The sequence below is a fragment of the Porites lutea genome, chromosome 7, assembly GCF_958299795.1.
Source record: "Porites lutea chromosome 7, jaPorLute2.1, whole genome shotgun sequence".
Classification (NCBI taxonomy): domain Eukaryota; kingdom Metazoa; phylum Cnidaria; class Anthozoa; order Scleractinia; family Poritidae; genus Porites; species Porites lutea.
Genome location: NC_133207.1, coordinates 13,294,372 through 13,309,005, shown reverse-complemented (window position 1 = coordinate 13,309,005; position 14,634 = coordinate 13,294,372). Strand labels below are relative to the sequence as shown.

General features: G+C 40.1%; 2 protein-coding genes across 4 annotated transcripts in view; one reads left to right on the top strand and one right to left on the bottom strand.

Annotated features, from left to right (window-relative positions):
- Window positions 1–14,634, bottom strand: part of LOC140942896 (uncharacterized) — a 43,203-nt gene that overhangs the window by 13,044 nt on the left and 15,525 nt on the right. For all 3 annotated transcript variants that reach the window (XR_012166580.1, XM_073391912.1, XM_073391913.1), the window contains exons 12-21: window positions 13,407–13,508; window positions 13,049–13,206; window positions 12,048–12,132; window positions 10,951–11,084; window positions 10,577–10,733; window positions 9,377–9,420; window positions 8,549–8,609; window positions 3,716–3,767; window positions 2,761–2,885; window positions 433–2,491 (exon numbers count right to left, since the gene is read on the bottom strand). Coding sequence is in view for 2 of the 3 variants with exons in the window: in XM_073391912.1 (XP_073248013.1) it covers window positions 433–2,491; window positions 2,761–2,885; window positions 3,716–3,767; window positions 8,549–8,609; window positions 9,377–9,420; window positions 10,577–10,733; window positions 10,951–11,084; window positions 12,048–12,132; window positions 13,049–13,206; window positions 13,407–13,508 (2,977 nt within the window). In the remaining variant the exon portion in view is untranslated. The remainder of the gene's footprint in view (window positions 1–432; window positions 2,492–2,760; window positions 2,886–3,715; window positions 3,768–8,548; window positions 8,610–9,376; window positions 9,421–10,576; window positions 10,734–10,950; window positions 11,085–12,047; window positions 12,133–13,048; window positions 13,207–13,406; window positions 13,509–14,634) is intronic.
- Window positions 5,410–8,358, top strand: LOC140943247 (uncharacterized). The gene is made up of 2 exons (XM_073392315.1): window positions 5,410–6,575; window positions 8,319–8,358. Exons 1-2 carry the CDS (start codon window positions 5,410–5,412, stop codon window positions 8,356–8,358), a joined length of 1,206 nt encoding a protein of 401 aa, XP_073248416.1.

The window sequence follows — 14,634 nt, the reverse complement described above, 5'->3', positions numbered from 1 at the left end:
AAAAAACAAAAAAAACAAAAAAAAAATTCCAATAATTAGCATGAAACTGCAGCAGCTATATTCATAGTAATAATTCAGCCTTGATCTTTAACTTGATGCTTACATTGTCTACAAAACTTTGAGACCTAAAACATGCACATAAAAGAGTGGATAATTGCTTCTTTTCGACCCAATATCTAATCCTTAGGTTATCGTCCTGCCAATTCCAAAGGCTGTGCTGTTTGACATTATTTAGTTGCCTTGGCATGACAAGTCTGTACAATAACCGCATTTAACACTTTTCATTAAGGAGATCAATCAGGTTGCAATTTGGACTTGATAGTTTCAAAACTCCTACAATTTGAGATGTACATTCTGCAAGAGCGATGTCGGTAACTGGTGTGTAAAAGCATTGCTATCATAGGGAATAGAAACAAACCTTTTTTTGTTTACCTTGAATGACTCCATTTACATCGGCTCTAACGGAATAAGGATCAGGCAAATCATTTTCCTTGTTGATATCGTCAAAGGCTTGCTCATCATCTAATGAGTAACCATCCTCACTGAGTGGATCATCCAGTTGATTTGAAGCAATTTCCAGCATGCTGGCCTGGTTATCTTTGAAAAAAAGGAGTCCTGTTGATTTTGGACACTCCTTTGAAAGATTATTCAAAGGGAATTCCTTCATTTCAAAATTCTCGAGCCCTTCGACAAGTGGCAAGGTGGGAGAATTTAGTAATCGAACCTTACCCGGAGAATCCCCTACAGACCCACATGGCAAGCCCAACTCATCATCCAAGTTTTCAAGAGCTTCAGTGATTTCCTGTTCGGTGTTATCTACAGTATCTGTACTGTTCATTAAAGTAGTCCGACTGTGCTCAAACGTGGTTATTGTTGAAGTAGAAATGTTGGGTAAAATGCCTTGACTCTCTTCTGGCGAGTAGCTTCCATGATCTTCTTCTACGTCTTCTCTGTCATCGAAACCCAAGACCAATGCGTTATTATCCAAATCAAGTTGTGGAGGTCTTGTCTTATTTTGATGCGACTGCGTGTCATCTTCCAACTCTTGTTGCTCTGGCGGGTCAAGACCAAATCCGAGGTGGGTTAATGCATGAAGAGAAAGGTCTAATGTATTGCCACTTTCACCAGTGTTGTCTCTTGTCATTCTGTTGAGCCCAGAATGAAACATTTTACCAAGGCTCGATTCGGCGTCCTCAACAGAGGACGCATCTTCATTGTCACTGCTGTCCGGTAAGTCCGTCACTAGTGGAGAGGCCTCTTCTCGAACGGAACTATCTTCCGCATCACAGAGAAACTGAATAAGTTTCATAGATTGCAACCCATTTTCAGGGCGGAGATTTGAAAAGGACCCCAACAGTGCCTCCGATGAGGTGGAGCAGAATTCAGGTGACCCATTTGCCTGTTCAGTGTCTCTTTCAGAAAGGGAACACTCCACATCTTGTGGATAATATGATGCTGAGGATGAAGAACTGGCTTGTATGACTTCTTTAGCGCCCAGCGATTGGTATGGTGATGCATCAGAGGCGTGGGAATCATCACTTGAGTTGGGAACCACAGATAAGCCCTCCTCAGTTTCCGCATGTTCGAGGTTATCTGAAGACACGCTGGTTCGCGAAATCATGGACAGTTTCACGTATGACCCAGCACTCAATTTCCGTAAATCTTCGGTAGGATAAACCGCCTCACATGGTTGACTGAAGGATGTTGTTGTCTCAAACTTGTTATCTACTTTGTCACATTCAGGTATTGTTTCTGCACCAGAAAGATCCAAACGAAAGATCTCAGGCCCACCACCATGTCCGGTGACAACAATTGCAGATAATTCACTCCACTGGTCATTACGGTTCTCGCTGTTGCTTTCGTGAGTAACACTGAGGACATCATCAGCATAATTGGTTGGAGGCATCGCAGTTCTTTTCACATACCTGGCTAGACACTGCATTGCCATGGCCTCAGTGGCCTGTTGCTCATCATCATCTCCACCACTGGTATCTCCGCTATCATCCAACTCTTCAACATTCGTATCCACAGAAATCCCCGTACTGCTGCCGAACATCTCCAACTCCAGTTGTGGTAGTAGTGGTGCACAAGGCATCTTGACACCTGTTGTATTCCTTGAAGATGACATTGGTGGTTGGATAAATCTTACTTCCCTCTGTCTTTTCTCAAGCTGTCCTGTACTTAGTTCCGAACCCTCATATGGCTCTTCATTGGTTGCCTCAATGGCTGGAGGGCATGAACTAGCTCTAGTGATGCTTACTTTCCTTGGTGTTAGTACATTAACTGGGTCCCTTGATGGTAAAGTATCATTAGTGAGTAACAGAGGATGAGAGAATGTCTTAGAGAGGCTCTCCTTTCTTAAAATAGTGCTGTTAAAGCTAGCTTTATTGGATATGACCGTGATGCCTGGAAGTGTTATGACGTTGTTGGAGCTAATGGAATTGTCGGGCGGTGGAGGTCCAGGGAGACAGGAGTAGTCCGCATTAGAGGCCTTGAATAACAAAATAAACGACCATTAGTTTCTGATGCAAAAAATACAGTATGTTAAATCTGGCACAGAAGCTGCTAATAAATACAGTTATCATACCAGGTACATGTCTCACAACAAAAACAGGCTGTGTAGACTTTTTAGTAAGCATTGAAAACTTAGCCAGTTATTTTTACACGGTCAAACTCGTTAAAATTACAATTTTGCTAACTAAGCATTATTTAGTATCTCAGGAAAAAAACAACATGAAGATTTAGAAAATACAAGAATACCTCGGAATCAGCTCGATGTTTCTGCAATTCCAAATCGCTTTCACCAGGCAGTATTGGATTCTCCCAGTCCTCCAGTTCGTTTATGTTAGGTAGAAGGAGAAGCTCCTCGGCTTCCTCTTCAGAAACTAGTAATGAACGAGAAATGAAAGATAAGAGAGGAAGGAGAGGTCCATCAATCATACAAACTTCTGTAAATTTTCCACTTATGAACCCACATTTTCTTCCTTCAGGTAGCATAGTGCCGTTATCAATTTTCCGATAAGCCCAATTTAAATTTCTGCTTGCGACACTGAACAGGGACGTTATACCAAATGCCTTGTAACTTATTTGATAATCTCATTCTAGTAGGGTGAAACAGAGACGCTTGTATCTTTCGAAAAAGGTCAAAAACGCTATGTATTATACGATGGGAAATCAATGCAATTCTTTCCTCGACTTTTAGGCTTTCTCCAAAACTTTCTTTTGAACGAGCAGAAGTCGATTTGGGCTGTTTTTTACTTCTGGTTTGCCTTTGTGCTGGACATTCATCAGATTTTGTTCCCTGGGACATTTTTTAAGAAAAGCCACGAACAGTGAAAATAGTTACCAAAAGTAGCACAAGTGGGGATATGTGTTGCCCTTCGTTTTGTGAGTCAAACGGGCTTGGTTTCGCCTGTTTATCTCAGGAGGATCGCTGTCTCTTATTCAAACTGTTATGACGTCACAAAAGGTACAAAAGATAACCATCCTACATTGTGCTTTATGGAGTTCTATGAGGCAATAGGCTAACATGCGTATAGTTCGTCGTCACAGAAGAGATGCGCCCAAGCAAATAGCGGTACAGTTGCAAGCGTGTCAAGGACAGAGGTTCCATTTGAGTGGTCAGGATACTTCAGGTGTCAAAAGGGTTAAAGGATTGTTCAGCAAAACAAAACAGAGGCCTTGATTTTAAAAGACGTTAAAAAATACGACGTACCTAATTCCGGTGACCATGGGTTTACCATCATATCCTCGAAGTCTGGACGGTCCTGAGAAGACAAGGAAATATTAAAATTATTTGCTATAAAGGAATTGCTTCTAAGACCATTCATTTATAAAATGGAATTAATATTCTCGATGCAGTTAGTAAGAAATTTTGATGCCTAACAGATGTCCACTGGCTAGCAATAGTACAATTTACTTTTGCGAGTAAAAAAACTACTGTTGCGAGTATCAGCCCAAGAAAGTTAGGAGGGGGACTGCTTTATTTCGAAATTCTCGTGTCCGTCTTCAATCGTCTTGTGTCACGACTTAAGAATCAGCTGTAATAATTGATCTTACTCTTTCTTTGACATGATTTGTATGTCACTGGCGATGACTTGTAAATCAATTTTCATCCACTTATTTCATTAAAAGCAAATGGCATCACTTCTCACTATAAAGGACAACCTCGAACCGTGACTTCGTCGTATAAAGTTTGCGGCATCAAAGAAAGACGAAAAAGCTAACCCTTTTTGATCAAATTATTTTAAGGTTTAAACTCGAAGCTTTATATAATGTAAAAAAATTATAATTTACTTTTACCGGTATCACTTGTAATAGTAGTGATAATAATAATAATAATAATAATAATAATAATAATAATAATAATAATAATAATCTATGCCATTGATATTTATATTATAAAGGAAATAAAGGGAGATGTAAAGAATCAACCATAAGAGGACACAGAAAAAATCTGAGCCCCAGATGGGATTCGAACACACGACCCTCCGTGTTCTAGATCGGATGCTCTAACCTCTGAGCTACTGAGGACTCGTTGGCGAGCAAGGGTCATTTTTGTGGGTTGGACTTGCGAACCGCATCTCGCAGTCACACAGTCCATCACAAGCAACACATTAAGGCTTAACTGTATCACACAGTCACATTAATAGTACGAAATGTCTCCCATCTGGGGCTCAGTTTTTTTCTGTGTAGCAAGGGCTACAGGACAAACACCCACAGGCAGCTGATATCGCAGAGGAGAGTTTGTTACATGGCCCAATTGATTATATTTCGCCAAATGTTTATGACCTCATAGACGAAGAATCGATCTACAACTCGGCAAGTAAAACCAAGGGCTCAGCCGGACCATCTGGAATGGACGCAGAGCTGTATAAGAAAATCCTGTGCTCTAAGAATTTCAAGACCGAGGGCAAAATATTGAGAGAAGAGCTAGCCGTGTTCACAAGAAATGTGCTAAGGAAATCGTACCGCCCATCCTTACTTGAAGCTTTGACGTCCTACAGGCTTATCCCGCTTGATAAGAACCCGGGAATCAGACCAATCGGTGTTGGAGAGGTACTGAGGAGAATAGTGGGGAAAACGGTCAGCAGTTTCTTAAAGGAGGAAATAAAAGAAGCGGCGGGTCCCCTACAAGTTTGCGCTGGTCATAACGCAGGAGCGGAGGCTGCGATCCATGCAATGAGTCAAGTGTTTGTTGAAGAAGGAACAGATGGAATATTGCTAATTGATGCTAGTACCGCTTTTAACCAAATGAATAGGTCAGCGGCCTTACACAATATCCAGATCATGTGCAAAGAAATGGCGCTCTACGTGATTAACACATATAGAAGCCCATCTAGACTGTTTATTTGTGGGGGAGGTGAAATACTTTCTCGAGAAGGCACCACACAAGGAGATCCGCTAGCGATGCCATGGTATGCACTTAATACATCCATAATGATACAGAATTTGAGGGATCATTGCCCATTGGTTAAACAGGTGTGGCTTGCAGACGACTCAGCTGGAGGAGGGAGTATAGTGCACTTATACAACTGGTACAGGCAATTGAGTAAGGAAGGACAAAAGTTTGGTTACCTTGTGAATGGGACAAAGAGCTGGCTTATTGTGAAGTCTAGGGAACTAGCGAAGGAAGCAAAGAGGGTGTTTGGAGAGGAAGTCAACATAACGACTGAAGGTCAGCGCCATCTGGGAGCAGTTATTGCGTCGCAGGAATACAAAGATCAGTATTGTGAGGAGAAGGTTCGTGCATGGAAAGATGAAATCGAACGTCTCTCTGAAATAGCGAAGAGCCAGCCCCATGCGGCGTATATTGCTTTCACAAAAGGCTACAAGTCGAAGTTCACCTACTTCATGCGCACGATTGAATCGTTTGAAGATTATGTCGATCCAATCCAGGAAGTGATTGAAGATTTACTACTCCCTACTTTGTTCGGTCAATCAGAGCCTCTCCCTAACGAGGTGCGCAGACTTGCTACCTTAGCAACGGGTCAAGGGGGTCTAGGCATTCGTGATCTGAAATCCGAGGCACCGCAGCAGTTTGCTGCCTCGAGACTAATAACCACCGCCCACGCAGATTCTATTACATCACAGAGTTCCATCATGGTGCCAGGAGAAAGATCTACGGAGGAGCTAGAGAGGCATCAACAATCACTTAAGAGAGCAAGTGCCAAAGAGAAAATGGATAACATTGATTCAAGCCTCTCCCCAGGCCTGCTGCGTCTGGTTAATCAATCGAGGGACAAGGGCGCAAGTTCTTGGCTGAATGCGATGCCTCTCGCAGACAAAGGTTTAGCCCTCAACAAGCAAGAGTTCAGAGACTCGCTACGCTTGCGTTATGACTTACCCTTAGTCGATTTACCAAGTAATTGCATATGTGGGGATAAATTCACCGTTAGTCACGTCCTCTCTTGTAAAAAGGGGGGGTTTGTAGCGCAGAGACATGACGGTATACGGAACTTGTTAACGACATTCATCGACAAGATCTGCAATAATGTCGAAATCGAACCACGCCTTCAACCCCTGGACAACGAGCGATTTCATATGAGGAGCGCTGTTACAAGTTCTGAGGCAAGGTTGGACATCAAAGCGGGAGGTTTCTGGGCAAGAGGAGTTACGGCATTTTTTGATGTTAGAGTTACGCACGTCAACTCCAAGTGTTACCAGAGCAAGCCAACATCGGAAGTGTTCAAACAGCAAGAAGAAGAGAAGAAGCGCAAGTACCAGCAGCGGGTGTTAGATGTAGAAATGGGTTCGTTTACGCCTTTAGTGTTTGGAACCAATGGCGGAATGGGAAACGAGTGTCAGCGGTTCTTAAAGCACCTCGCAGACAAGATAGCTCAGAAAGACACCGAGCCTTATCATGTTGTAATCACTTGGCTCAGGACACAGATCTCGTTTGAACTCTTAAGATCGGTACATGCATGCGTCAGAGGTTCGCGAACGCCGTTTCGTAGCAAGATAGAGCAATCATAAGACTGTAAAATAAATGTCGCTAGTGCGGATATCTGAAATACGTGTCTATATGCTTTTATACTTAGGGCTTTTTATGGACACTGGTTTAGCCGTCATTAGTATAATTCGATTGCAGGATCTTAATATCTCTATATAATGAATTCTTAATTTTACAGAATTTTGAACTTTTATTATTAATTATATCTATTTCCTCTTCTTTTATGTAAGGTTAAGTTACTTCTATTTTTTAGAATTTGTAAATGAATCGTTTTTTCTATCTTCACTTATAATATATAGGATTGTTTTTGTTCTCTAATGAAGGACGAGGGGTTTCTTTTGTAACGGATGGAATTGTAGATAGTGTTTTGATGAATTAATTAGATTTTTTGTAACAGCAGGTTGATTGTAAATAGGATTTTAATTGAGGTTTGGAATAAAGATTCTTTTCTTATCATTATTATTATTATTATTATTATTATTATTATTATTAATAATAATAATAATAATAATAGTTTATTATAAAATAAGTAATGGTAACAGGACTGAGTGGAGTCCAATTCGGTCTAAAATCATAGGAGTGATTAACAAAATCGGACGACCGCGTAGCGGAAGTCCGATTTGCTTAATCACGAGTATGATTACAGACCGACTTGGGCGGCACGAAGTTCTGTTACCAGTTAATCATAACTTTAACAAAATTTGTCATATATAAGGCTCTTTTTTCAAATCATAACACAAGAAATTCCAAGACCTTTTTTTTGCCAGCAGTGAAAAAAAAAAAAAAGCCATTGAAGCGCGCATGATGGCGCGCACTGTCCAATTGACTTGGGCATGAGGCGTACTGTCCTATTAAGGCTGAAATCAGGGCGGTTGATAGCCAATCACATTTGAGAATTTTGTTATAGTTATGATAATAATAATAATAATAGGCCTTCAATAGGGGAACACAAATTACTCTTTAAAAAGTAATTTACATTGTGGCTCAAAAGAAAGGCGAAAAAAGTGAAATACTTAAAATATATGATGGTATCCAGTAAAGTAGAGTAAGATGTGCAAAAATACAGGGAAAAGATACGTACAAACGCACCTTGTTGAATAAAAAGAACGATATATACAAATATTATATATAGAATTTAAAAACGTTAAAAAGTTCTAGCTCTCTAAAAATGAAATGATCTATCCTTGACATATTGTCCAACATGGCGTTCGTTAAAAAATTTCCTCATTTTAAATACTTTTAACCTCGTCACATAAACGTTTCCAAAGTTGAATGCCGCTTGCGGGAAACTTTCGAAGACCAGAGCTTGATTTGTATTTGAGCACTTTCAAAACATTCTTAACTAAGGATCTTGTATCATGTATAGGTATGACTGTTTTGGACATAGTCCACCGTTGAACCTCTAGTATCCGGACATACGCTATTTCCGTTTGTAATTTTTGACATCATACATAATCTCATGATTGCCCTAGTTAGCCGCTAGTTATCAGAGTTCTGGCAGACAAAAGTATTATTAGATCACTGCAGTATTATTAAAGCGGCCACTCAGCCGCCCAATAGAACTTATATTCTATACATCAGAAATCAAATGAAAACCTGTGGTTCTGCTGAACAGCATCGTTTTATCAGCTCTTGAACTTTCACTGGGACATTTTGTCTGTGAAATAAGGAGAAAGTTTGAGTATTCTTTTTGCAACTCTTACATATCCTTAGTCGAAATTATATTTTCCTTTGTTTTCACATTACGCAAATGACCAAAAAGCCATGGAAACAAATTTAAACCGAGGAGAAAAATTGAACCACGTCATCTATGTCAACCAAAGAGAAGGAAAGGCAATAGAAGTTTATCCATTATGATTTCCTGGGAAAGAGAGATATTGTAAGAGAGATCTCGTCATACTAGATGACCCGGTGACAAATCCGACGAAAACAACTTTCAGAAGCGCGTGAATAGTTAGCCTGAGAAAACCAGCCGTTATTTCGCGACGTGACCCCTAGTTTCCCCCCGAAACGACGTCTAAGAATCGAGCGCAGAAATTCCATACTGATGACGCGTCACTACCCAGATATGGGTAGTGTTTCTTAGTGGATGACAATTTGCATTGGGTAGTGACGCGTCATCAGTATGGAATTTCCGCACTCGAGTCTCAGACGTCATTTCGACGGGGAACCAGTGGTGTCGTAGCGAAATAACGGCTGTTTTCTCAGGCTTGTGAATAGTGTTTTCTAGACCTGCTTTGTGGCAATAAAATTATCCTGATTTTAGAACAAACATTCCGCTGGGGTTAACGATTTCTTGTGCGCGAAGTGTAACAGGATAGCTTAGCATAGCTAAGCAAGTCATCTTTTAATTTGGTTTCCATGCTGCATTCCAAAAGGAGGAAACAAGCCTTCGGCCTAAATTTGTTACAAAGTTTCTCTGACCTGTGTGGATTAAGATACTGTCCTTGCAAGTACCGGCTCAAAACCTAAAATTAAAAAAAAAATCACACCAATTAGGGCCTCGTAAATACGGTACCTGTATTTTCCGAAGAAAGCCTGCACAAGTTGTTACATAAATAGTAGGCTATTAAGGTTCTCAAATACGTTCTTATTCTCTGATGGAAAAATACATTGTAGTTAAGAGTATTTAGCGGTATTCAACTTATTTCTTACATAAAATCTGAATACCAAATTAGCTTTATGTAAAAATGACTTTAAGAAGAAGAACTGAAGCACTGACCAGATGAATTTTGAAGTCCTCCTTCGAAACATAGCATACATGTATTGTAATACCATACCTTATTTGCCCAAGTACTATACAGAAAGTCTTTATAGATTTTAGAAAATGGGAACCTGTGTCGAATTTTATGCTAAACAGGTTCAAGAGAGGGCCTCAGGTTCTTAAAGACCAGGTTTTTCCTCGCGGGTTTTTACTGTAGTCCAATATGACACAAAAGACTCGCTTGCAGGTTTTGTAATCCATATCGCAGCTACCCTGCAACAAGTAGAGTGCATGCTGAAAGTTCCTGATTGTGAAGAGTCAAATAAAACATTCTATACACTGTTTTGTTGCCTTTTATTTTATTCTGTGAAGTGGTTGTAAATCAGCTGCAATAATACTCAGAATGAAAACGAGGAATCGTTCAAAGAAAACATTACACAGCTACCAACCGAACGCGCTAAGTTCTCTGGCTAACTAGTTAAGCAAGGGATGGTTTTTTACTCAACAGGCAGATAAGGCAAAGATTAATTCGTCCTCCCAAAATTTTCACAAGAGTCTTCACAATACTATAAACATTCAATATGGTTTCAGCTGTTTACAACAACTACAATCATGGACAAACGTCCTTGGGACAGTAAAGCAGTATTCATATTTTCTGTAATTTCTGGGTTCCCTCATAAAGAAGAGCTTCCTTGCAGTTCTCTCGCCCCCCCCACCCCCCCCTTCCCCGCCCTAACCTTATACAAAGTTGACACTCGGAATAAATTCTGGATACGCGCGTCCAACGCGGTATTTATGGGGTGAGAGGAGGGGTCGGGCATGTGTGAATTGGAAAACGCACCAAACTCTCTGCATTTGAAATGCAAAAGTGTGCCAAGACTTTAGTCCATGATTGTAGCTATGACCAAGAAAATGTTCACCTCGTCTCTTGTTAATACTCGGTCTTCCAAGTTGCAATGAAAGGGCTTTTTCATCACAAACATCTCCCAGACAGTCACACCAAAAGCCCAAACATCGCTTTTCTTGTCGAAAGAATGCGACTGGAGCGACAGAGGTGAAAACCAACAGTAGCTGAACCTAACCGGGACGTAAACAAACTCAACTGTTAGCAAAATCAAACACGATACACGATAAAAATGCTGTAATAAACATTGACTATAAAGCCACTGACTATGGGTTAGTTTTCCTGACGCTATGCAAATGTCATATTTTATCTGATGTCTGTTAGAAGAAAACCAAGTGCTCCAAAAGGGCCCAATTTGAAAATATAAATATGTAAGTTTGGCTACTTTACCCATTTTCCTTTCTGGAGGCATAGAAGCTCTGTTTGTTCTCCACCAAGTTCAACAATCCAGAGTCACTGATCTTGACACAGTCTTCACTGGCCACCAACACATTGTGCGCACTAAGGCGTCCGTGAACGCAGTCCTAAAGGTTAATAAATAAAACGGCAACATTAATTCAGCAACTTTTAAAAGAGGCTGAATGTGATGTGAAGAATTATGCAGAGCGAGGATGATTTTATACACCGCGGTCCATAATTATTCACATCATACGAAAGCCGAATTAAGCATTTGTCTTATTACTCCTTCAAAATACCTCTAAGTTCTTAACAAACTTGTTTTCTCGTAGACATTCCTCGAACATTTCTTGTTTTTCGGCACGGTATCATAATATAAACAAATAATGCATTTTTTTTTTTCGCGAGTACACCTTGAAAAGTAGATGACATCCATCGAGCAAAATTCTTTTTGTGTATTATTGCATTTCGTCCGCTCAGTTTTCGTCAGAAATTGGGCTATTTCGTCTTTGGATAGCGGTGTACACCATTTTGTTTGGCTCACTCAGCCATAAACAGCTAGGCTGCTTAGCAATATTCCATCGAATGGTATGGTGAATTCAGCTTCTAAATGTGGTAAGCGCAGATGGTGATTTAGCCGGGGGACTAGAACCCATCAAAATGAATAACAAGCAATGTTAAACGTTTTCAAAAGCTTTTATATTTAATGTTACTCGATAACTGATAATAACTGTTAACAACAGGTGATTTCCGATAGGTGATCAAACAGTTTTACACGGGAGTTGCCCTGTTGGTCTCCACAGAACATACAGGAATAAGTGAAACACGGACCTTTGACTCTAATAATTACATCACAAACGAGGTAACGAAAGGCCAGTAACCGAGAATAAAAGTGTCATTGCCCTCGCCCAGAGAATCATATTCAAGCTACTAACGATATGAAACCTTGGGTCAAGCTTTTGGCTTTGTCATCCAATTCACTGGCCTCTTGACAATTTTATGCCTTTGTTTTGCCTGTATTTTTCTTTATTTGTAGCTCAAAAATTACGGTTTAATGAACGGTTGGCCTCCATTGCCCAATGATAACTTACCTTGCTGTGCAAGAACATCATTCCCTCCGCTATCTGCGCAGCATAGGAGATCACTCTTCCTTTAGTAATGCCTTTCTCTTTTCCACTTTGAATGAGAGTTCAGAAATACAGCTTTGATCACTTCAAACATTTCATATTATTCGCAGATTAATACACCCAGGAAAGCTGCCAAACTAAGTTTCTGCTTCATTTTTACGGTCACCACAGGCTCACCACGGGCTCAAGGTACCACAGGCTAACTACAGGCTTAATGGCATGGAGAGCATTTATCACAAATAATCCAATTTTGACAAAGCAGGTTAAACTCCGCCGGACCGTTATGGTTAAAATCGACGACAAACATCTTGACACACTGTCGTCAAAGATCAAAACAGTCTGGACCACTTTCCTCTACCGCGCTCCATTCAAAACTGGATTGTTTGTCGTTTATCACAGGTAGATTAAAGAGCGGGACAACATTGACATTTGAAAAATTACTTAGGTTTAACAATAAACTAGTTTAAACAAAATTTTAAACATAAACTAGGTTTAAAAAATAATAAATTTGACCTGTAACATTTATACTGTCTAAGAAGAAAGAGGATCGCAACCCAGGGTCGAACCCGAACCTTTCGTATTCTCATCTCTCTACCTTATCACTACACTACTACAGTGACCTGCCAAAATTCCGAAAAAAATTACGCACATAAACTAGCAAACTGTCTTTCTTAACTGACACATCAATAGTAGGTGACCCTAGACCTTTCCATAACTTTTAACGTAAATTCAGCTTGGGTTTCAAGGTCGCTCTTTTCAAGACTATTCGCAAACGTATTATTTGCTTCTTGTAACTTAACCCAGGGAATATATTACATCTATCATAACTAAAGGCTTGGTTACCAGTGGTGGCATTGACCGTTAAAAATGGCAGCGAATGTTTACGAAAGGGAAATAGGCATCGTTGCTTAAGCTCTCTGTTGCCGGATATATGGACAGTAAAACAGTCACTGAGGAACAATTACCTTTCCTTACGAATGTAATCATCCAAACGCCCTTCGGCAGCAAACTCAAAAACAAAGATTAAGGTCTTCTGATATTCAGCGATCCCATGAAAAAGTATAAGATGTTGGTTCTTCAGTTCCAAGAAAGTAGTCATCGCTTTTCTATACTCAAGAAGTTTCTACAAGAAAGAACAGAAATACCGTTGACACAACTAGGAGCCACGTCGCGTCATATATTTTTTTTATTTTAAGTAATCTTGTAAATACTTTGTTAATTGTGTTATGCACGAGAAATGTGGCTTATTTGGCTTAAGATGAAAGTGAACAATTTGCGGCCTTTTAGGATCTATTAGAACTAAAATGGATTACAGCGAGTTACCTCTCGTCCGACAGGCTTGACCAACGCCCTTGAGGCTACCGTCAACAAACCTCCAGCACTGGAACACCACCACGAACCCATCCTTACCTCACCAAACTCACCCTAAAACACAGTTTCAAAACTTCATTTTATACAATTTCTAAGTTGTTTACATCATTTAAGCTGTACAGCATTTTTTTTTTCTTTCATGTAATTTAATTTTAAAAGGCTTTATTTATAGAGGGTAACACTTAAGGGACTGGTCAAAAAGTATAGGGGGGGGGGGGTGGGCCGGAGCAGAGAGGGGGTGGGTCATGAGGTTTTGAGCCTTGTGCAAGGGGTGGGTCGTGCAATTTGCAGCTACCCTTAGGGGGTGGGTCACTCTATTTTATTACATAGATAAGCACTAACTACTAACGAGACAGTTGACCACACTTGTTATATAAAACATAGCCAGCTGGAATTATTCCTAAAATACTCACAAACCTGTTGTGCGAGAAAATGGAACGGGTGACAGACCGCACATCCCGTGAACCCTTTGTTATTAAACCTTTTTTTTGGGGGGGGGGGGGGGGGCTCTAACGAGCATGTCCTTTAATGATTTTCCCTTTTTGTAAGGAAATGATTGGTGGTTCTTTAAAAATTTATTAAAGTTATGGTTGGCTTTGTATAAGATTCCATTTTTATTACTCAAGCTTCCTTTATAGTAGACACTGAGGGTTGGTATTGTGTCACAAATGGCAATAAATCTTTTTCCTCCTTGTAGGTTTTGTTATAGGAGTTTAGACTCGTTTTTGTGAATTTTATTTCTGATAGTAGGTCGTCTATCAAAGTTTGTGGGTAGCCTCCGTCCATCGAGCGTTTTTTGAAATATTTTCCCCAAAGGTTGTTTCTGAGGAGTTTTTTCGTAGGATTCTCAAGGCTTCTCCTTTGACAAATCCTTTTTTAACACTTGGAGGGTGACATGAGGTGAAATGTGTGTGCAAGAAGGTTTCTGTTTGTTTAAAATGTGTCTTTGCATCAAGGATAGAGTTTTCTTGAATCTTGTGCCTTTGTATTCAACCGTGTCTAAAAACGCTGCATCTCAGTGTCAAATGTTTCGGCCATGAATTTAATAGTTGGGTGATGTAAGTTTGCTTGTTCCATGAAGGCTTCGATGTCTGGTTTACTCATGTCCCATAGGCAAAAGACATCGTGTATGTAGCATTTCCAAACTGTTGTTCTAAAAGAAGGTTTTGCTTAGAGTTGT

Coding starts and splice junctions, on each gene's coding strand:
- LOC140943247 (XM_073392315.1), top strand. CDS start 5,410: ATGCCATGGTATGCACTTAATACATCCATAATGATACAGAATTTGAGG. Junction 6,576..8,318: donor GTTACAAGTTCTGAGGCAAG/GTTGGACATCAA, acceptor TATCATGTATAG/GTATGACTGTTTTGGACATA.